General features: G+C 49.4%; 1 protein-coding gene across 4 annotated transcripts in view; it reads left to right on the forward strand.

Annotated features, from left to right (window-relative positions):
- The window catches only part of RALGAPA2 (Ral GTPase activating protein catalytic subunit alpha 2), a 265,479-nt gene that overhangs the window by 15,713 nt on the left and 228,349 nt on the right, over nucleotides 1-21,417 (forward strand). For all 4 annotated transcript variants that reach the window (XM_074347799.1, XM_074347798.1, XM_074347800.1 and 1 more), the window contains exons 2-3: nucleotides 11,676-11,786; nucleotides 14,687-14,739. In XM_074347799.1, coding sequence (XP_074203900.1) covers nucleotides 11,676-11,786; nucleotides 14,687-14,739 — 164 coding nt within the window. The remainder of the gene's footprint in view (nucleotides 1-11,675; nucleotides 11,787-14,686; nucleotides 14,740-21,417) is intronic.

Here is a 21,417-nt window from a genome sequence, read left to right on the forward strand (position 1 = left end):
GAAATGTTTCCTTTATTATTTCTAGTAGCTTTAATTACATATTTAAATTAGAACTCTCAAAACTCTTAAAACCTTAATTTTGCTAAGAAATAAATAGGCAATTATGAACTGTCTTCTACATTAGCATTCTGTAAATTGGCAAACGTAAATACCAATAATAATTTTTAAAAAACATGTGCTTTCTTATCGGAAATATCTCAGTGTGGCACCACATATTTTTAATAGTCCTAGATGCCTCTCGTTTCTCTATGAGGGGAAACCAGTGTTCAGCGATCAATGTTCCAGCATCTTACTTCTCTGAGAATGACCTAGCTGCTCAGTAACCTTCCATCGTGTAACCTGATCCAGCACAACTCTAGAATTTTAAGTTACCAAATATCTAGAGAGATCAGATCTGTTCAAGTAGGCATTCTTTTTTTTTTTTAAACTGGGTATGAATTTTATTTTATTAAAACTTTTTTATTGAGTTATAGTCATTTTACAATGTTGGGTCAAATTCCAAAGTAGAGCACAATTTTTCAGTTATACATGAACATATATATATTCATTGTCACATTTTTTTCGCTGTGAGCTACCGCAAGATCTTGTATATATTTCCCTGTGTTATACAATATAACCTTGTTTATCTATTCTGCATATGCCTGTCAGTATCTACAAATTTTGAACTCCCAGTCTGTCCCTTCCCACCCTTGGTGACAAGTTTATATTCTGTGTCTGAGTCTGTTTCTGTTTTGTATTTATGTTCTTTTTTCTTTCTTTCTTTCTTTTTTTTTTTAGATTCCACATATGAGCGACATCATATGGTATTTTTCTTTTTCTTTCTGGCTTACTTCACTTAGAATGACATTCTCCAGGAACATCCATGTTGCTGCAAATGGCGTTATGTTGTTTTTTATGGCTGAATAGTATTCCATTGTATAAATATAAGGGTGTAAGGGTGTGTTCCAGCTTCATTGCTTTACATGCTGCTGTCGAGTTTTCCCAACACCATTTGCTGAAGAGACTGTCTTTATTCCATTGTATATTCTTGCCTCCTTTGACCAAATGTTTGTGGGTTCATTTCTGGGCTCCCTATTCTGTTCCATTGGTCCATATGTCTGCTTTTGTACCAATACCATGCTGTCTTGATGACTGTAGCTCTGTAGTATTGTCTGAAGTCTGGGCGAGTTATTCCTCCAGCCTCTTTCTTTCTCTTCAGTAATGCTTTGGCAATTCTAGATCTTTGATGGTTCCATATAAATTTTATTATGATTTGTTCTAGTTCTGTGAAATATGTCCTGGGTAATTTGATAGGGATTGCATTCAATCTGTAGATTGCCTTGGGCAGTGTGACCATTTTAACAATATTGATTCTTCCACTCCAGGAGCATGGGATATCTTTCCATTTTTTTTTAAGTCTTCTTTAATTTCCTTAATCAATGTTTTGTAGTTCTCCATGTATAAGTCTTTCACCTCCTTGGTTAGATTCATTCCTAGGTATTTTATTACTTTGGGTGCTGTTTGAAAGGGGATTGTTTCTTTACTTTCTTTTTCTGTTGATTCATCATTAGTGTAAAGAAATGCAACTGATTTTTGAACATTAACCTTGTAACCTGCTACCTTGCAGAATTCTTCGATTAGTGCTAGTAGTTTTTGTGTGGACCTTTTAGGGTTTTCTATATATAGTATCATGTCATCTGCATATAGTGACACTTTTACCTCTTCCTTTCCAATTTGGATCCCTTTTATTTCTCTCTCTTGCCTGATTGCTGTGGCTAGGACTCCCAAGTCTGTGTTGAATAGGAGTGGTGATAGTGGGCAGCCTTGTCTTGTCCCAGACTTTAGTGGGAAGCTTTTGAGTTTTTCACCATTGAGTACTATGCTGGCTATAGGTTTATCATATATAGCTTTTAATGTTGATATATGTTCCCTCTATACCCACTTTGGTGAGAGTTTTTATCATAAATGGGTGTTGAATTTTATCAAATGCTTTTTCTGCATCTATTGAGATGATCATGTGGTTTTTGTCCTTTCTCTTGTTGATGTGATGTATTACATTGATCTATTTGTGTATGTTGAACCACCCTTGTGTCCCTGGGATGAACCCCATCAAGTAGGCATTCTTAAAACATAATTATTTCTTAAGAGTTCACCCAAGAGCTCTTATCTCATTTGCATTTAATTTATTTGTAAGAATTTTATCACACCAAGTTACTTTTCTTACTGACAAATTTGCAACAGATGTAATAAGACCTTGTCTGACTTCTATTAAACCTGGAAACAATAAAAATATTATCTTTAAAGTTGATTACTCTAAAGACGTCTGTGTTGATTAGATCAACAAACTTTAACCTTAATTCCAGATATCAACTTAATATTGAATATTTGCTAGTTCACATGAACCTGAAAGTCATTTTGGCCGTTTTTTTGTGTTTTTTTTTTTCATGTTTAGAAGTACTAATTTTAAGCACTTACTTTTAAGTCAGTTAAATAGAGCTGTTTTATGAATTTAATTTTGATCATATTTCCTAGAGGTGGAGACACCTCCCGTGTGTAATGTGTGCACAGGCAAGACTGGACAAAACAGACTAACCTGGAGACCTCACAGCTGTGCTTCGCCCTCAGCTACGAGTTAGGGATTACAGCATAAACTGGCTAGTTTATAAATAACAGTTGGGATGAGTTTTTAAATACCCCCCCCCCCCATTTTTCCCCATGGCTTCAGGGTCCACCTGACTGGGCTGATTAGGCTCGGGCTCAGGTCAGTGTTTGCTGTGCCTGCATTTCTGGTTCGTACAGATTCGTAAGACAGAGGCAGTGGCTTTTAATTCCCCACAAAACTGGTCTGTCACCCAAAGGGTACTAAAAGATTGATGTGTCCAACTCGTTTTTCTTTTGTTTTTGGTTTTCTGGATCAGTGAGAAGATTTTTAAAGAAAGAATTCTGTGTTCTAGAACTTTAGAGTTTAATTTATCATGTCTCTAAAGACTTGTACAAGGCATTCAATAAAGGCCCTCTTTCTGAATGCACAGGTTAGGCCAGCGGTGAGTCTATTACTATTTTTATTAGGCCCTGAATATTGGTTCCCAGTTGTGCTTTATATTGTATGGCTCAGGTGGCCCTACTGGTTTTCTGAAGTATGTTTAGTATTTCCTGAGGGGCAGATTTGTGTGCCCCGTCTTATAATACCAAGCAGGTGAAGCATTCCCCAGTGAGACATGTTTATCCCATGATATAATTAAGCAAAAGAGATGAAACCATCTTACATAAAGCCCGTTTAAATATACCAACTTTTATAAACTTGTATCTCAATTCTGCCAACTTTTGTACCTTTAGGTTTCATTAGGACTCAATCAGCAAGTTCCGATCTTACAGGAGGACTCCTAGAAGCTTTTCTTTTTATCCCCTGTCCATTTTATCTAATTTTATATAAAAGGTTCTGGGATCCCCAGAGAGGGGTTGACTCAGGCCCTTGTCAGTCTTTAAACTTGATTAATTGGTCCAACTGTTGCCCCAAGTAATTGTTGGTCCAATTGATGCAGGGAAAATGGTTGTGGGGTGAGAGGAGGGCCGTGTCCCAGGTCTCCGCTGAGCCCCTGGGACGGGCCCCGCCAGGTGTGGGTCCTTGGCTTCATGCAGGAAAAGAATTCAAGAGCGACTCACAGTTGAGTAAAGGTAGATTTATTTAGAGAGATACATACTGCATAGAGTGTAGGCCGATGCAGAAGGCGAGAGAAAGGCCACGAGGTGGGGGATTGGGTGCTCAGGTTAGAGTAAAAGTGGCTGCACACTCGAGACAGTGTGGGCCCATCTCCAAAGAGGAGGGAGCAGACAGGGCGGCCAGGAGGCATGGTGTTGCATTTTTTGGGCTAGGTAGCTTCCCGCCTACAAGCCGGAGGACTATTCTAACTGCCCCGGGGAAGGGGCTGGGATTCCCGGGAACTGGGCCACCGCCCACTCTTTGACCTATGGGTGCCTGGGGACTGTCTTGGCGCTTGCAGGCATGTTATTTATTGTGCTAATATGTTACAGTGAGCAGATAATAAAGCTCAAGTTCTACTAGAAGTCAAATCTCCCACCTCCTCAATCCTCAAGGCCAACTGGGACTTGAATTTTTCGCCATTTTGGTGTTAATTGCTGTCATTCCTTGAATGGCGGTGCCCTGCCCCCTTCCCTCCTGTCTCAAGATCTCAGTGTGGTTTTTTTTCTAGCCCTTTAAATATACGTATCTTAAACTGGGGTAAATAGAATGGACTTGTCGGGCTTCCCAGTAGGGGGTCCCTTTGGCGCATTTAACCTTAGGGAGTGTAGTATCAAAACTTTGGATCTTAATCCCATAAATGTCTGTTTTATTTATCCCATTTAAAATAATCATCTAAAGATTTCTTTATCCATTTGGGATAAATCCCTTTAAAATTTCTGCCTTGTTGGGAAAAAGTCTGTAGTCTCTACATTTTTTTTCAGCTAATCGACGTAATTAGCATTAATTATTCTAATGGTTTTGTTAGCACCTGTAACACCTGTTGCAGGGAAGAGCGCACAAGGCTCCCCAGCTGATTTCTTGTGTCTGTGTTAAACTAAGGGAGCTCTTAAGTTAACCGTCAGAGATATAGATATATTTTCCCCCCTACCTTTTAGATTTTTTTGTGGGTACCAATAAAACAGCTGTTTATAGTGAGAACTCTAAAAGTTTTTACCAATTTAGAACTTTCTCCAATTTAAAAGATCCATCATCTGGCCATTGTGAGATATAGATGAATAGTGATTTCAAACCAATAAGATGCAAGAGGCTTCCCCACAAGGGAGTGGGGAGGGTGCCACCTAAGTGAGATGCAGAAAGTTTATTCCCCAAAGTAAAGGCTGGTGCAGCACAGGTTAAGACGGCAAGAAGCATGAGAGTGGGTGCAGTCAGACAAAAGACTGTCCGGTCTATTCACTTGGCCGCCAAGTGTGCACCGTACTTGCACCTTTGGGTGGCAGAGACCAAGTTTGTTGGTTTGTTTTTAAAACACACGCATACAGATAAGACGCCCAAGGATCAAAGGCACAGGAAGAGAAATGGAAGTTCCCCCGAGAGGGCTTTTGTTTGTAAGGTCAGAATTCTGCAAAGGTGTGTTTACCGAGCCAGCGTTTCTAACTTAACCGTGTGCACAGTGAAAGAGCCCCCTCGTTTTCAGGGTGAGTTTCCTTTCATCTCCAGGTAAGTCGGTACCTGTGCGTACGAGCTCCACATGCACACGCGTCTGGCCGGAGTGTTAGCTGGAGGTTGGTTTTCTGACATCCCTTGTTTTTGTTAAAGACGTTAGGTCAGCCACCCCCTAACCTCTCAGCTCAGACTGCTCATTTTCCTCTACTGAGCAAATCCAGTGTTTTCCACCTGGATTCCCCTAACTATCTCTCAGCTGAGGGGGCAGTCAGTCCCCAGTAACCAACTGTGGAGCCAGGTGTCTGTATACACTGCCAAATAAAACTCATGATCATCTACCAGTAACGGGAGATCTGAGAACTGGGAGAGACTCACCCAAATTCGTTTGGACTCTCCCAGAAGGTGGACAGGCCCACGAGGCCTCTGCTGGTGCCAGGCTCTGGGACCTCGTACAGTTCAGGTGAAGGAGAGAAGCCTGTTCTGGGTGCCTTCGTAACTGGTCATGGCCGGTGAAACTTGCTGGCGATGAGTTTTGTTTTTCTTCCCCACCAGCATTTCCACCACAGTGTTGCATGACAGCCCATCCCAAACCAGGCCATCCCCAGAACAGATGCAACAAGCACCTGCTTTATTCCCACATCTGTCCACACTGGCTGGTGTGGTTCTGCCCAGGCCGCAGGTGGCCCCGGCTTTGGGTCCAGCTCTGCTTCCTGAGTTTCCCCACTTCCTCTGGACCGAAGACTCTCTGGCTGCTGCTGGGCCGTGTTTCTAATGCCTGGCCGTCCACAGCAAGTCGGGAGATGGGCCCCGCATCAGCCTGGGTGGGCATTTTCTGAAGGTGTGGTTGGAGGGCAGGGATGGTTTGTGACATTTTTACTAACTACATAACACAAGCAGACAGAGGGCAGGGACCCAGGCAGCTGTGAGAAGGCGAAATCACCAGCATCATATGAGGCTTTAAGTAGCCGCGTCCGCGTGTGACCGCTGCCCTACACCCTTGTCAGTGCTGTCTGTCTGGCGCCTGCCTGCTGTATTTTCCCTGTTCTCCCTGCTTCTAGATTATGTTCTAGGACATTGTCAGCTTCACCTCCTCTTTTCCAGCTTGTGATCTTGAGCGCCGTGCTTTCAGTGCCCTCATGTAGGGAATTTGAGCAGAACAGCAAACGACACCATCTTCACCAACACGCAGATGTGCAGGCAGGGCTGGGAGCAGCTCTGGGGCGGGGAGGGGCGGGAGGACTGGGGTCACTCCCTCCAGGAGGGAGCTGAACCGAGCCCCTCTTCCCCTTGACGGTGGCCACTGGGGCCCCGAGCCCGAGAAGGACGTTTACTCTTGCTTTGGTGCTTCCAGGGGCTGCTGAAGTGGGTTTTTGTGAGGCTGTCCTATGATGCTCCCAACTAAAAAGGAGTAGAATTGTCATCGGAAAGGATTCTACGTGGAGGGAAGTGGAGGGACAGTCCACTGGCTTTGGCGTGTCTCCTGCGGTACTGGGATTAAGTGCTGGCCCTTACTGGGTGGTCTCCTTAAGTGGGTGCATTTCATGAGTCATTGAGATTTATGGCTTCACAGGTGAGGCGGGGTTGTTATTCCCACCCAGTGAGATGGCCTTTGCCAGGAGCTGGGTGATTGTAAAACCCGAACCTTTACGTAATGCCAACTGCCCTCTTAGAAGCACTTTGCAAACGTTCTTTTTGTTGGCACAGGAACCGTGTTCGCCCCATTTCTCAGATGCAAAGTGTTTCAAAGTCTTGTCCAGCGCTGTAGCTTCTGGACTTGAACCCAGACAGTCTGCTCCAAAGGTCCCCTGCCACCCCAGCTTAGCTAGTGCCTTCCACACCTGGATGGGGAAGAGTAATTGTCAACAGGAGGTTTAGCTGGACAGAGGGCCAGGAGAGGGTAGCTTCCAGTGTGGAGTGTAGAGGAGTATTTTCGAACTCTAGTGGGGAGAAGAATAGAAACCGTTTCCTGGCTGTTGGTTGGTGGTAAAAGAATGAGACATCAAAGGAGATTTCTTCAGAGTTCTAGAGGGACCCCAGCTCTGTAAAGCTACCTGCTTTTTGCTGCTTGTGGTGAGTTTGTGAGCACATGCCCGAGTTTTGTGATGATCGCAAGGCAGCGTGCGAAGGCCTGTGCCAAACATACTGCAGGTCACCACCTCGAAGGTAGTGTACACCCTGGGCTCCGTGTTTCGGGTCTTTTCTTCCTTGCCTGCTGGCCCCACGAGGCTGCAGGAGGTAATGGCAAGCTTCTTCCCAGGAAAACGGGCAGCGCCACTGCTGCCGACTTCCCTTTTGTTTCTTCCCTGTCTGCTCACCCTCCTGCCTGGCTCCACCCGGCTCTCCTGCACACCCGCAAGGTGCGTATCCCCGACCTGATTCCTGGTTCTGATTCATTCCCACTTGTCTCTGAGGCCTTGCTCAGGAAGCTCAGGTTTGAGCTGGAAGACCCCAGCCAGGAGTTCTGCCCGCGTCCCTGACCGGCCGTGTTACCTCGGGCGCGTCACCTGTGATCCTGAACCCGAGGTTTCTTTGTCTTGAAACCTGCCCCATCCATCTCCCTCACAGGGCTGTGGGGAGGGTCAGATAAAATACATTCACGAAAGTATCTTTTAAAGCATAGATGGATCATGTTATGAATATCCCCACCCTCCCCAAGTGGCCTCGTCCACTCCCTGCTTTGACGTCCTGCCGAGCTCCAGCCACGGTGCCTCTCCCGACACTTGAGTGTGTAGCCGTGTCCTTGAGGGCCCTGCGCCATATTCTCTGTGTCCCAGCACTGGTGCAGGGCTTGTCTGCATGGAGAGGAGCTCAGCCATGTTTGAATGAACAGGTGAAGAAGGTCTTTCTAAAGGAGGCCTGTGATCACAGGCTTTCCTCTCTTTCTGAGCAGTATTCCTACTCCAGCTCCATGCGTCTTGAAATTAGCCTTGTCAGAAAGCAGACCGGTGGTACCTTCCTGTGTCCCCGTCTGCGGGGCGCTAACTGGCTGCCTTCTCCAAGATCTGTGCTTTGTAAATATTCATCAGGTGAGTCTTGCTTTTCAAAAATAAGACAGGACAAGGAATCATTCTAGAGTCTGAATTAGAGATATGACATCCTTGATAGCTATTTTTCGTTTATTCATTTAACAAATGTGGTGAGAACCTTCTGGGTTCTGGGCTCCATTGCTGGGCTGGGAGCACAGCGGGGACCGAACAGGGAAGACTCCCGCCCGCGTGGCTCCCAGGCTCGTGGGGCGCCCATCAGTGGAGGAGTCGACGCGGGAAGCAAGTGGTCTCACCTGACCTTCAAGCTGTGGGAGGAGTCGCGCGAGCAGGACTCCCAGACCAGTGAGGGGTCCTCACGGGAAACAGACCGAGGGCGATGCTCTCCGTGTTACTGTGAATTGGGCTCCCTTGACGGTGTCTGCGTGTCTTGTTAGGGGGAACTTTTAGCTGCACCCCCCACCCACAGGGAAGATAGCTGGCGGGGAAGGTGGCCGCTCCCTGGACTTCCGGCTTGGCGGGGGCATTTCTGTGTCTGTGAGGCCCCTCTGCCCCCACAAAGGCCCTCTTTCCTCAGGCTGCTGATCCTTGAGTGTCTCTGAGGGACCGGGGAGGCCAGGGAGGCTGGACTTGTTGATCCCGCAACCTTTCTGAGCTGTCTTGCTGCATCTGGGCACCCACATCCTCCAGCCCAGGAAAATCACCTGCTTGTGTGGCCACTGGTGAGCGGCCAGCTGTCCCCCCCCGCAGACCCCATGAGGAAACATGCAGTGACACCAGGACACGCTGAGACTTCCCTGAGGAGGTCGTGTGTGGCCCTGGGTCTGAAGGATGAGAAGGAAGGAGCTGGATGGAGACCTGGGCGTGGGGAAGACGTGTGGGAAGTCTGGGGATGGAAAGAAGCTGCAGAGTGCAGGGTGGGGGGAGACCGGCGTGCAGGGGAGCTGGCCTCCAGCGGAGGGAAGTGCGCAGGGCCCTGCAGGCCGCCTGAAGAGCTGGGTTTTATTTTAAGCGCTACTGGGGGCTGTTGGGCAGTTTTGAGTAAAAGGGTCTGGTTTGACTGGCAGGATTAAATCTCCCTGGTGACTGCAGTGTGGAGAAGGGACAGGAGGGGCAGGGAAGCATGGAGCTCTGGCACGGCTGTAGCCAGGCGAGGGTGGGTGGGACGTGTGCCTGGCGGGGCTGCGGCCAGTGAGCGCGGCCCAGGCCTGGAGCCCGTGGGGAGAGGAGCTGACATCCCAGAGATGGGCTGCGAAGGAGCTGGAAGGACCCAGGATGGTGATAGGTTTCCTGAGCAGCTGGGTGGGTGGTGGTGTCTGCGGGAGGAACAGAATTTGAGGGGAGAACAGTGCTTCTCTTGGAGGCGTTTAATTTGAGAAGCCTTTCAGGCTCTCCCGTGGAGACGTGCAGGCAGCGGGCGGTGAGAGCCCAGCTCGAGGGTTGAGGAGCTCCGGCGCAGAGGAGTCCTCAGCAGAGAGAGGAAATCTCTGTCTCGATAACTCCAAGGACCTGAGGGGAGGGTTGGGCCACTGTCCTGTCATCATGGGATCTGATGGTTTGCAGTCATGGTCCCTATCCTATGATGGTGTGTAAGGCTGTTTCTTTTATTTAGTTTGTTCAAGGAAATTTTGAACTAATTAGAAGTATGTACTAAATGCTGAAAACATCGATATCACTTCACCCAGTGGTTCTGCCTCTAGAAATACATGCTTTTAAATGTCCAAAATGTGGAAAAATATATATTCAAGGTGAATATCATCAATACATTATTTACAATATGTAGATTAAAAAAATCTCAGACCCAAACAAAGCCAGCTTTAGTATCTAACAGCAGGATATTTAAGCAAATATTGCATAGTTAATAAATGTTATGAAAACTATTTTTTTAAAAAAGAAAGAAAAAGAAAATATTGAACTAAATGCTGTGTTCCACGCAGCAGACAGACTGGGGGCTCTTTGAGGACAGGGAGTATCTCCAGCAGAGAAGACAGATCATTCCATCAGAATTACGTCAGGAGTTCCACCAGGAATTGAGGACAACGTGACACCTTCTGTGACAGGGACAAAGAGGGCAGTGGGGAGATAGCAGGGGCACTGACCTGGTCTGGGGTGGACCGAGGGGGTTTCAGCCGCCTCGGGAGCAGAGCCGTCTGGGGAAGCGTGCTTCAGAGGGAACGGGGTGGTGGAAGGGCCAGCAGGAGGTATTGGAGTGAAAATGAACAAAACCCTTTCTTGGAGCTGGTGGAGGGCACTCAGGGATTCCATGTAATGGTAATATTCATGCGGGTTGATGATACTGGTTTCATGGTTACCTGCTTGCATGCAGGGGAATTTGTTAGTTATTAGGAACTTCCATTGCTCTGTGCTCAGTGTTATTTTGGGGCAAGAAATAGAATGTAAAATTGGTGGTGCATGTGACTTTAGTTACACCTTGTGTGCATTATTTCAAAGAACCAGGGCAGAGTTTTTTGCATGAAAGGCGCTGTGTTGTTATCAGAGGAAAACAGCTCTCTCATTTCATCAGCGTTAGTGTTAACTTTATAGAATTTAAACACAGCAGTGTGTGTGTTCACGTACATTCACAGTATCAGGACCCCAAATTGGATATGACTCTGTTATACATTGAATAGCAACACATTATTTTTTTTTCCTTGAGTAATCTCATAGAATTTTAAGGAAGCTGTTTCTAGTTTTCCTGAGGTTATTTTTCTAGAGTTTCCTAAGGTGTGTTCTTCCAAAGAGCTGACGCCTTGGTTGGGATGCGGCTGTGAAGGCACCGCACGCACCCTTGTTCACAGAGGGAGATGCACAAAGGTGTGCTGACAGCGGGCGACCACTCCAGCCAGAGGTGCGAGGGACCAGGACTGGGTTGTTGCTCATCCCGGCGGGAGCTGTTCGTGGGCCAAGTTCCCTGCAGCCCGCCTATCTCCCCGCAGTCCTGGCTGAGCAAAACTGGCCCAGCAGGGAGGAACCCGGCTCAGGAGGACTCTGGGAGCACTTTGCGGGTCCCACCGCGTCTGAGCTGCAGTGGGATGGGTCCCGGGGAAGCTGGAGGGAAGGCAGCGGCCAGTGGCCCAGATGGAAGTGGGTGGGCGACTGGGGAGCACCTGCTCTTCTCTCGGGCTGTTTCACATCAGCCGGGAGGGGGCAGCGGCCGGCCACGCAGGACTCCACTGGTGGAGTTGTCTCCCAGATGTGCAGGCCCATCCCTCTTTCTGGTCCAGGTTGGAAGTCCCCTCTTCCAAGAACTTCTGCTTCCCCGTCCCTCACAGGAAGTCATCTCGCCCCTCCCAGGACCCCTGGTCCTCTAGCTGGTCTGTAAGTGCCCGTGACCCCCCGCCCCCCACCCCCCGGCTCTGACCCTGAGGTCCGGGGTGGGGAGGGGTGCCCAGGCCACTTCGGAGCTCTCCTTCGGTGGAGAAGGAGTAGATGGGGATCCTCTTTGCTTTGTTTTCCTTCTCTTATAAGGGGGTACGGCTCGTTTTGACGTGTTCATTTCTGAAAAGTCTGCAAAGTCTGTAGATCGTGTGAGGTTATTGTCACCAATGGGAACTTTTTCTTTTCAGACAACGTGGAGACAAGTGATCTCAAGCAGTTTTTTGAGACCAACTATTCTCAGATCTATTTCATCTTCTATGAAAATTTTATAACACTGGAAAATAGTTTGAAATTAAAAGGTAAGAATTTCTACAAAACAATTTTTTTGGGTATACCAGTTTTTTTTTTTAAACTTTCAGGAGGTTTTCAGAGGTTGTATGTGCCACAAGCCACGAGCAACATGCTTTTAAGCTTCCTTTCCTGCCAGACGCTTAGCAAAGCTGCGTGCCCTCCAGGGTTGGCGTCCTTCCCGTGAGCTCTCTGTTGAACAGGCGTTAATCAAACAACAAACAGCTAAGGGGAAAACGGGAGGAGAGGAAACCCACAGAAGCGTGAGTTCCAGAGGCATCATTTACTCAACAAGAAAGAAAGAAAAGTAACATATGCACACGGTTTAAAAAAAATTCAGATTCCACCGGAGAGTTTGGAATGCAGACTGACACGTCTCTTTGTCCGGACGCCCCAGCCTGCTCTGCACAGGCCACCGCTATCAGGTTTCCTGCCTGTTATTAATATATTGTGTTTATATGTGTTGGTGGTTGTGCCCCTATGCACGTGTATAAAATGTTCTTTGAAAACCAAGCCAATAAATACACACTGCACGTTCTGCTCCGTGTTTAGGTGGCAGGGTGGCGTAGCCTGGGGAGCCAGCTGGGTTTGGACCCCAGCCCTACCTTCCAGCTATTTCTCCTTGGACAAGTGACTCCACCTGTCTCTGACTCAGTTTCCTTCTGTCAGGGATTCCAGGACAAAGTATGGCAGGAAATCAGATTACACTAGACCTACAAGGAGCCTTATATTCCAGGCTACAGCATTTGGACTTTGTTCTTTAGGTGGTTAGAGCTCCCGAAAATGTTTGCTACTAAGACAGTGTCTTATCAGGTGGTGAGTGAACCAGAGGCAGAAAGACCAATGAGGAGGCTAATGTTGTCATCCAGGTGCGGTCTGGTGACATCTGATCCAGGGAGGGGACAGCTAAGGGCAAAGAGTGTTGCATCCCAATGGGTGGGCTTGGACATGGGAAAGGGCTATGAGAGGGAGCAGTCAGAGATGCTTTCAAGATGTTGAGTCTGGTTCCGAAGCTGCCGCTGCCGCAGCGGGAGCCCTGAGGGGAGCCAGGTGGCGGGGAGCGGAGCATGAATGTGGCTTTGGGCAGTGTGGGCCTGAGGGCCCGGGAACACCCAGGTGCGGGTGGGCAGGAAAATGGAGGGACTGGGGCTTGGGAGAAGAGAGGGGCTGTGATGCCGTTGCCAAGGGAGAAAGTGTGCATGGAGTCAGAGAGTGACGGTTGGAGATTTGGGGTAATTCCTTCCTTTATGGGCCAAAGAGGAAGATAAAGGAGTAGCTGGGAATGCTGCCAGGAAACTGTTTTGTCCAGAAGCCCAGGTAAGAGCAGAAATTGGGGCGTGAAAGGTCAGCAGTGTGTGGTGATGCGGGCAGTTGAGGAACAGCGGGCCGTCTAGGATGCTGTCGCTGAAAAGAGCGTTCAAAGTGTACCACAACCAGAGAACGAAGGAAGGCGCTTCCTGGGCGAATGCAGTCCTCCGCGGTCAGTCCGGCCTTCCAGCAGTTCGGGCCAAAACCCGGGTCTACCTTCAGAATCCACCCAGAATCATCGGCCTCTGCTCGCAGCCGGTGCCAGGAATGCTGAGGCGCTCATGGGCCTCACCTGGACATCGCCTCCACCTCAGATGCCATCTCCCCTTCCACTCTGCACCCTCCCCACCTGACCCCCACCCCACCCAAATCCCTTAAGAGCAGATGGAGGGATATTTCAAGTGTGAGCACCCGGGTTGTGAGGCCCAGATCTCCAAATCCTCCAGCACCTTCCCATTCCTGAGGTCGCTGCAGTGGCCTCACATCCCACCTGCCTGCCCCGTCTGACCCCACCCGCTCTCTGACCTCCCCTGTGCTCCAGACACCAGGGCCTCCTCGCTGTCTTCTGTCCATCCAGACCTACTCAGCCCCTTTGCCTGGATCCCATTTCCCCCGCATTTCCACACCCCCATTTCCTCAAGCTTGCTTCCTTACCTCCTTAAGATCCTTGCTCAGATGCCCGCTCCTCGGCAAGATGCCCCCTGACTTCCCGATCAGAGCCGCACGCCATCCTTTCCGGCCTTCCCCACCTGCCTCTTGCTTCTCTCCCTTCTTCCTTGAGTGCTTCCTCCGGCAGGATGCAGGCTTCCTCAGGGCCGGATCTGGGCTCGGGCATCTTCAGGTCCTGGAATAACCCATGACAGAGTGACCATCTTCAGGATCTGCTCAGTGAATGAGTGACACCTGCTTCACAGGGCCGTGGGGATTCTGTTAGACCTGGGGTCAGCGACTTCCAGCTCCCTGCCTGCTTTTATAAATAAAGGTGACTTGGCTGCAGCCACACCCACTTACTTACGTGTGCTCCTTGGCTGCCTTTGTGATATAATGGCAGAGCTGAGTGGTGGCAGGACAGGCCGCGAAGCCTGAAATGTTTACAGAAGAAGTTTGCCAACCCTGAGTCAGATGATGTGTGCAAGCACGTAGCGCACGGCGCCCAGGGAGCTGCTGCAGGAGGCGTCGGTGTGTTGACTGTCATCACTGTCAGGGGGCCGTTTGCCTGGAGATGCGGGACTTTGCACAGCCTCTCAGTGTCACAGAGCTGGCACTCTGTTTTAGCGGTGTGTCCTATCACAATCTGAGCTCCTAAGTGACTCACTGAGAAATAAATAAATTACCTACCATGGGTTGATTGAAACTGAGAAAGCCCAGGAGGGGCAGTGCGGGGGCAGGGCCGCGGCATTAACCGCCTGGCAGAGGGGGCAGCTGCTGGGTGCGGGTCATGCACCTGCACTTCTCCCCCAGGCTCCACACTCCCTCCCGGGAGTTTTGACTAAATAAATGTATGTTGAGGCTCAAATGTTTCATGATACCTTTTAACATAATTTTTAATATCCTAAAATTTGCATGTTGTTATGGTAACTAATTTTTTTTTAATATATTCCAGGGAATAATAAGTCACAAAGGGAGGAGCTGGACTCCATCCTCTTTCTTTTTGAAGTAAGTGTCTACTAATACATTTATCTTTTAAGATTCTTGTCAAAAAATTCATATATTAGATCTTCAGTTTTACTTTAAGACAAGTAAAAATGATGGATGTGTGTATCCTATTTTCCTCTTTTACAGATAGTGCTGCGAAGAATGTTCTTGTGGTTTTGTTTTTTCCCTTGTGGGAGAATTTTTCCTATACGGGTGCCTAGATGGGACGTTATTAGGTGGGGATGTGTGCGCATTTTAAGCACTGATATTGCCAAACTGTTCTTCAAAAAGGTCACATAGATGTGTATGTAAACGTACGTTAATCTTACATAAATTTCCCTAACCAGCCCTGGAGATGAGTTTCCTTTTAATATATGCAAACTGACGTATAAAAACCTCACTGTTTCTAACATATGTTTTTCTGGCTACTAACGAGGTTGCAGCCTTTGTATGTGTCCCTTTGTCCACGTGTTGATCACATATGTCTCTCCAAAGGTAGAACAGGGGTTGTGGCTTTTGATCTGTTAAAAGTGAAGTCTTTCTTGTCCAAAGGTATTAGACAAGCGGCCTGATTATTGCCGCCTGGAGGACGGTGCTAGAGCCAAATTACAGGTTCTGGAAGCTCGCTGTTGCTTATCTAGAAATGACTCACAGTTGGAGAGACGTGTGCTTAGCTTGGTGTGAGATCAGCCTTACGACCGTAAAAGAAAGATCCAGCGAGCATTTGCTGCAGAGCTGGCTGGAGCGGGAGGCCGGGCTGCAGGGGAGGCTCTTCGTGGACTCCTGGGTTTGTGGAATAAAACAGACGTGGACACTGCTGGCCCAGGACCCAGCTGACTGCTGGCGCTCAGGCCTGTGGTCCCCTCTGTGTCCTGAGGGCTGTCCTCCTTCCCCAGATTTACCCCGTGTTTTGTTCTGGTCACTATGTTTCCTGGGGCCGCCCTCTTGTGACTGAAACCTGTGCAGAGGAGTCGTCTGTGACAGGAGCTTTCATGAAGTCCGTCACTTGCACAGGTGTCTGCTGAACACTTGATGCATTTACTAAAGGATCCACAACACATGTACAAGTTCTGAAGCAAGAGGATAAAGCTCCCACTTGGCACCCTTGCCCCCGCCCCCCCAGTTTAAGAACCAGAAGCTGCAGGCGCCCTCCGCCGCCATCCCTTCTCCTCGAAGGCAGCTCCTCCCCACACTTTGCCTTCCCTTTCTTTCTGTTATCACTGATCTCCGGCAGGTCTAGTTGTCCTGCAGCAGGACAGCCCGTGGTCCTGAGTGTCCCACACGGCGGGCTCAGGGCCTTCTCGCGTCCAGGACGTCTGGGTTAGAGAGGGCGTGGCTCCTGCTACATTACCACCTGCCAGGGATGAGCTGCCTTTATGAGAGGACAAGTATCTATTAGTCACAGCTCTGTAAAGCTTTCATCTGCATAGTGAACATGAATGAGTGATGAACTCGAACTGCTTCTGTTTCCGTTTCTGCTCTCACTCTGTGTCTAGCTCCAGAAGGCAGGTTGTCATTTGTGTGGTCCTTCTCTGAGAACTAAGTGCCCTCACTGCTACTTTCCACAAGTCAGCGCCGCATGAAGAGATGGCTTATGAGGATGTGAAGGTGAATACTTACCGAGGTGTGGGAAAGGCTCCCTTTGGAAGCAGTGGAATTATTAAGGCACATCAAATCACTGAAGGGACACTGCGTAAAGATTGTCTATAAAAAAGAGAAGGGCTGGAAGAAAGCAGAGGTAAGGGAGTTAGAAGGCAGGAAAGAAGAGCGTTAGCAGAGCTGCCGCCGCCCGTGGGAGTCAGGGCTTCCCGGAAGGGGACCTTTGAAATAGGCAACAGCAGTGTTTCCCGTGCAGTGAGCTGCTGCAGGCATCACTGCTCCGAGAGAGCATGTGAAGGCTCCCAACTCCGTCCGTGTCGGCGGGCACACCTCCCCGTCTGCCTCCGTGTCCAGAGGGATCACTTGGGCCCCTCAGAGGCTGGCCTCCAGCCTCCTTTGCCTGTGTCTCCCAGTCTGTGTGCCACCTGGAGTTTCTCTTGTTGCCGGTTCATGGAGATGTTTGTCACGTTTTTAAACTGAGGCTATGACTCCTTAATTTTACTCTTCTTCTAAATCTTACTTTTTCTGAGGGGGTAGGTAATGACGTTTATTCGTTTATTTATTTTTAGAGGAGGTACTGGGAATTGAACCTGGAACCTCCTGCATGCTAAGCACGTGCTCTACCACTTGAGCTATACCCTCCTCTCTTCTAAAAACATGTTTCGTCTACATTGCTATGTCTTTCAAATGGGAGTATGAGAATGACGGTGTGGGACCCCATGAAATGAATTTACATCACCGTCTTGATGAGAATGTGAGTGTTTTACTCGGGCCATCCTGTTTAACTTTTCCTTTCGAAGCAGATTCTGTCTTCCCAGTTTTATCGATGGAAGACTTGGGGCTTTGTTGTGTTAGGTGACTTGGCCAAGGCTGCACATCTGACAAATGGCAGACAGAGATTTAACCTCTGGTCTCAGTCTGGAACCCATTCCTTACTTCAGCGCTGTGCCGCCCTGCGCTTAGGAGTCCGGATGTTCGGGCCGGAGCCCTGGGCTGTCTGTACCAGTACACGCCTGTTCCTGGATGGGCTGCTCGGTCGTTGGACACGGCTATTGGGCACCTACTGCTCCAGGCGCCGGAGGGGGCAGATGGCTGAGTCCAGGCGTCCTCACAGAGTGCGCCTTACAACTGCAGAGTCCACCGTAGGAACAGATGTGCCAGAGCTCCAGGAGCGACTTTCTGAGTCAGAAAATTCTGAGTGGCCCTTTTCACAAGTGACCCTTTGGTGGTGGCCCTTGAAGTGGCTGCCTACATCGGGGAAAAGGAGGTTGGGGTAGAAATGTCAGGCACTTGGTGCATGGCTTTCAAGGTCAAATAATTCACTGGACTTTGAGAACCTTCTGGATTCAGCAGGTGAGACGTGTTACTGGTCCAGGGACTTGTTTTATCAGGTGTGGGGAGACACGCAGACAGGAGAACGGTGGGCAGGAAGGAAGGAGGTGCTACTGTCCTCACAGACCCTTTGGAGCGGCAGGTGTGGCGGGTCCTGTAAGGAGAAGCTCCAGGGTGAAAAGAAAAGGTTGGGGGAGGAAGTGAGGGTGGTTTCTGCGGAAGGAGACCGGCAGGCAAGGCAGTTAGCCGACTAAGCGGGCTTGGACTGGCCAGTTTAAGTTTCCAGGGATCTGGGCTGTGGGTGTGGTCCCTGGTGGCCCCGAGCCTGGGCCCCAGGTGATTTGGGCAGCGCATAGCGTCCCAGGGTGCGAGAGCCCATTAAAGAGGGGGTTGGGGCATGGATTTGGGGCTGGCTGGTTTGCACGTCAAAGGCGTGCTGGCAGCTTCTATTCTAACCCCGGGAAGGCGTGCCTCCTGGGGCTGCTGCAAGGCCCTAGACGTCAGAGCATCAAGAGGACCGAGAATGAGAAAATACAGTTGTTAGAGAGGTGCCGTTTCACGCCGCCTGCCGTGTAATGCGTCATCCTCCCCCGTCTTGAGCAGAGAAATGGGGTAGTTTGAGTAGAGTTCGATAGCAAGGCGTTTCCCTCCCCGCCGCGCCCCAGCGCCGGCCTGCATTAGCTGAGGAGGTTTAACGCCAGCACTTCCACGCATCCTGGCCTCAGAGTGCTACTTACTCATCTGGTTTTCAGACATCACAGAGATGGGAATCACACACACATGGGACATTTGACTTCTAGGTCCCTTATTTGTCCGTTTATCCAGATCACCCCACCAGATTAAGTCAACCCTGTTTTTTCCCTTCCCGGAGGCTGACTGGCTTCTGTGTCACCTGTGGAGTGTGGCCGGGGCTGGTCTCGCCCTCCGCGTCCCCGGGGCTCCCTGTGCAGCTCTCTCTCCCGCTGGGCTGTCGCCGTCGCCCGCAGAAGTGCCCTGTCGCACGCTGTGTCACACGCAGACTTGGCCTGCTGCCTTTTCCCTCCGGCGTCTCTGTTTATGCACTTGGCCCCTCAGGGACTGCCCTTTGCCCTCCTCCTCCTCCGGCGCATTTGCTCAGGCTCCATTCAGGCCCGCTGAGACCTCTCCTGTGACTAAGGACGCGCTCCCATGGGCTACCGTCTGGCTGCAGCTGGGCATTCTTTGTTCCCCTTGAAGGTGGCCAGGTCTCAGCTGCCCAATGAGACGTGGCATGCGGGGCCAGCAGCCACGCTTGTGGTCCTCCGTGTGCCCTGCAGTGACCTCGCTCGTTAGTGTTTATTGTCTGATCGGAGCCTCTTAAATGCTCACCTCACGTTCCATGGGGTTATGTGGTGTTTGTGTATTAAGATGTTTTCTTCTCTCACCTGAAACTCTGGGTTGAGGAGGTAGGGAAAGGCAGCAGCAGAGCGGGCTTGGTTTGTTCATGTTTAATTTTTTCGGATTGAGGTGTGGTTAGTGTCAGGTGTGCAGCAGAGTGACTCAGTTCTCCATCTTCACAGACATGTGCATATATATACACATACTTACATTTTCAGGTTTTTCAGGTTATTTTCCCTTATAGTTTATTACAAGAAATTGAGTCTAGTTCCCCGTGCTGTACAGTAGGGCCTCGTTTATCTCTTTTATGCATAGTGATGTGTATCTGTTAATCCCAAACTCCTAATTCATCCCTCCCCACTCTTCCCCTCTGACAGTTTGTTTTTTGTGTCTGTGAGTCTATTTCTGTTTTGTAAATAAGATTTGTATCCTTTTTTAGATTTCACGTGTAAAAGCTACCGTATGATATGTCTTTCTCGGCTGACTTACTTCACTTAGTATGATCATCTCTAGTCCATCCATGTTGGGGCAAATGGCATTGTTTCGTTCTTTCTTATGGCTGAGTAAATACCCCATTGTGTATGTCTACCACCTCTCAGATCAGGCTTTGCCACTGGCAGGCTGGGTGGCCCTGACTCAGGTCCGTAACCTTTACCTTGGCTCCCATGTCCGTACAGCGAGGGGTGGGACCAGCTAAGTTCTGGGGTCTCTTGTTGGCCAGCTCTACCAGCCTGTGATCCTGTGAGTGTAGCTTTGACCAAAGTCCCCAAACAAGAAGCCTTTAAAATAGGAAGTTGGTAGGGGAGTCTTTTTCAGCATGACATGCAGTTTTATGCTTTTATTTAGTTTTAAGACTAAATCCGTTTGACTCTGATTAGCCCCCGAGGATCTGACCTCTCAGGTGCCTTTTTCTCCAGAGCGGCTCTGGTCAGTGGACCTTTCTGTGATGGTGGGCATATTCTGTGCTGGCTAGTTGTGTAACCCCTGGCCACATGGGCTGTTTAGCGCTTGAAGTGTGGCTAGCCTGACCGAGCAGCATGAATTTTAACGTTAAGTAGTTTTATTTGATTTAAATTTGAAAATTAAGTTGACATAGGTGTGATCACTTAGACAGAGAAGCAGTGGGGCCTTCCAACAGGGCCTTGTGACCTCATCTCAGAGACTTGTTTCCCATTGGTCAGACGCTTGGTGACGTCCCCACCCTAGTGCACATCTGTGTCCTTGTGGGGAGGGGACTGCACTTAAGGTTTAGGGTTTTGCTGAAACGGCTTCCTGGGGATCTGCAGGCACTGTCTCCAGTGGGCTATTGGCCGAGGGGAACATGAATTTGCCTCCACGGGCTGGGGAAGCAGGGCTCCAGGGGGCCTTCTGCAAACATGGAATTGAAAAGCCACACCCAATTTCATTCTCCTCTTTTCCTGTTTATTTTAAGTGGGAAATGATATTATAAGTAAGGGCCAGTCAAATTACTTACTACATCATCTCCCTGCCCCGCCTCCCCCCTCCCTCCGCCAGCCACCCAAGATGAAGAAGCACTCTTGGGGCCACCCCGGGCGGTGCATGAGGGTTGTCCTCACCCTCCGTTGATGGGGAGGTTCTGATTGAAGCCACCTGGACAGAAGGCCCAAAGTGCAGTGGGTGACCTGTCCAGGGAGCGCAGGTGACCAGGGGCGTCTTCAGGGGCTGACAGAGGAAGGGGTAATCCTGGGGGCACTAGGTTTTGTTTTTCCTTTACTATCAGATGACAGTTTGATGGAAGTTTGCGTCAGGCCTCCTGCCTCACGTCTTGCGCCCCCGAGCCCCCGGCGTGTGGAGGTGATGCTGGATTGGAGGGGGACTCGCGGTGCACGGTCCTGCCAGGCGCCTGATATCTGGGCGTCGTCACGTCTGGGAGTCGCAGCTGACCGGCCGGGAGTCCAGGGCTGCGGTGGGAGCCGTCTTCCTTTAGTGCAAGGTCTCTTGTTCCTCCGTGTTCTGAGCGATCTCACACAGGTCGGGGCTTAGCCCCCAGTTCTCTTCCTCAGAGCGGGTGAGAGGACTCTCCAGGGGTTGTACCTCCACCGGATGGGTGCAGCCCGGGGTTGTGCAGAAAAAGCAGAGGGGGTGGGCCGGCTGTCACTTTGCACAACTGCTTTGTATGTGCTGCCAGTCACTTAAGTGTTGGTTTTATAGACCACACACGCACATTTATTTATATCTTTTCACACTTAGTAGCCCCAGGTGTTCTACTCCAGGTATTCCTAACGAAGGAGAATTGCCTGGAGAGAAACCAGAATTACGGATGTAAGAGAACTACACACAATAAACGATTCTGCAGTGTTCGTCCCCTCTCCCCCACCTTCTTCTTTCGGTGGAAGTGTAGCTCTTTCATAACTCTTTGAAGATGAAAACAAATCAGAAGCTCCTTCAGAG

This window comes from Camelus bactrianus, chromosome 19 (genome assembly GCF_048773025.1).
Source record: "Camelus bactrianus isolate YW-2024 breed Bactrian camel chromosome 19, ASM4877302v1, whole genome shotgun sequence".
NCBI lineage: Eukaryota > Metazoa > Chordata > Mammalia > Artiodactyla > Camelidae > Camelus > Camelus bactrianus.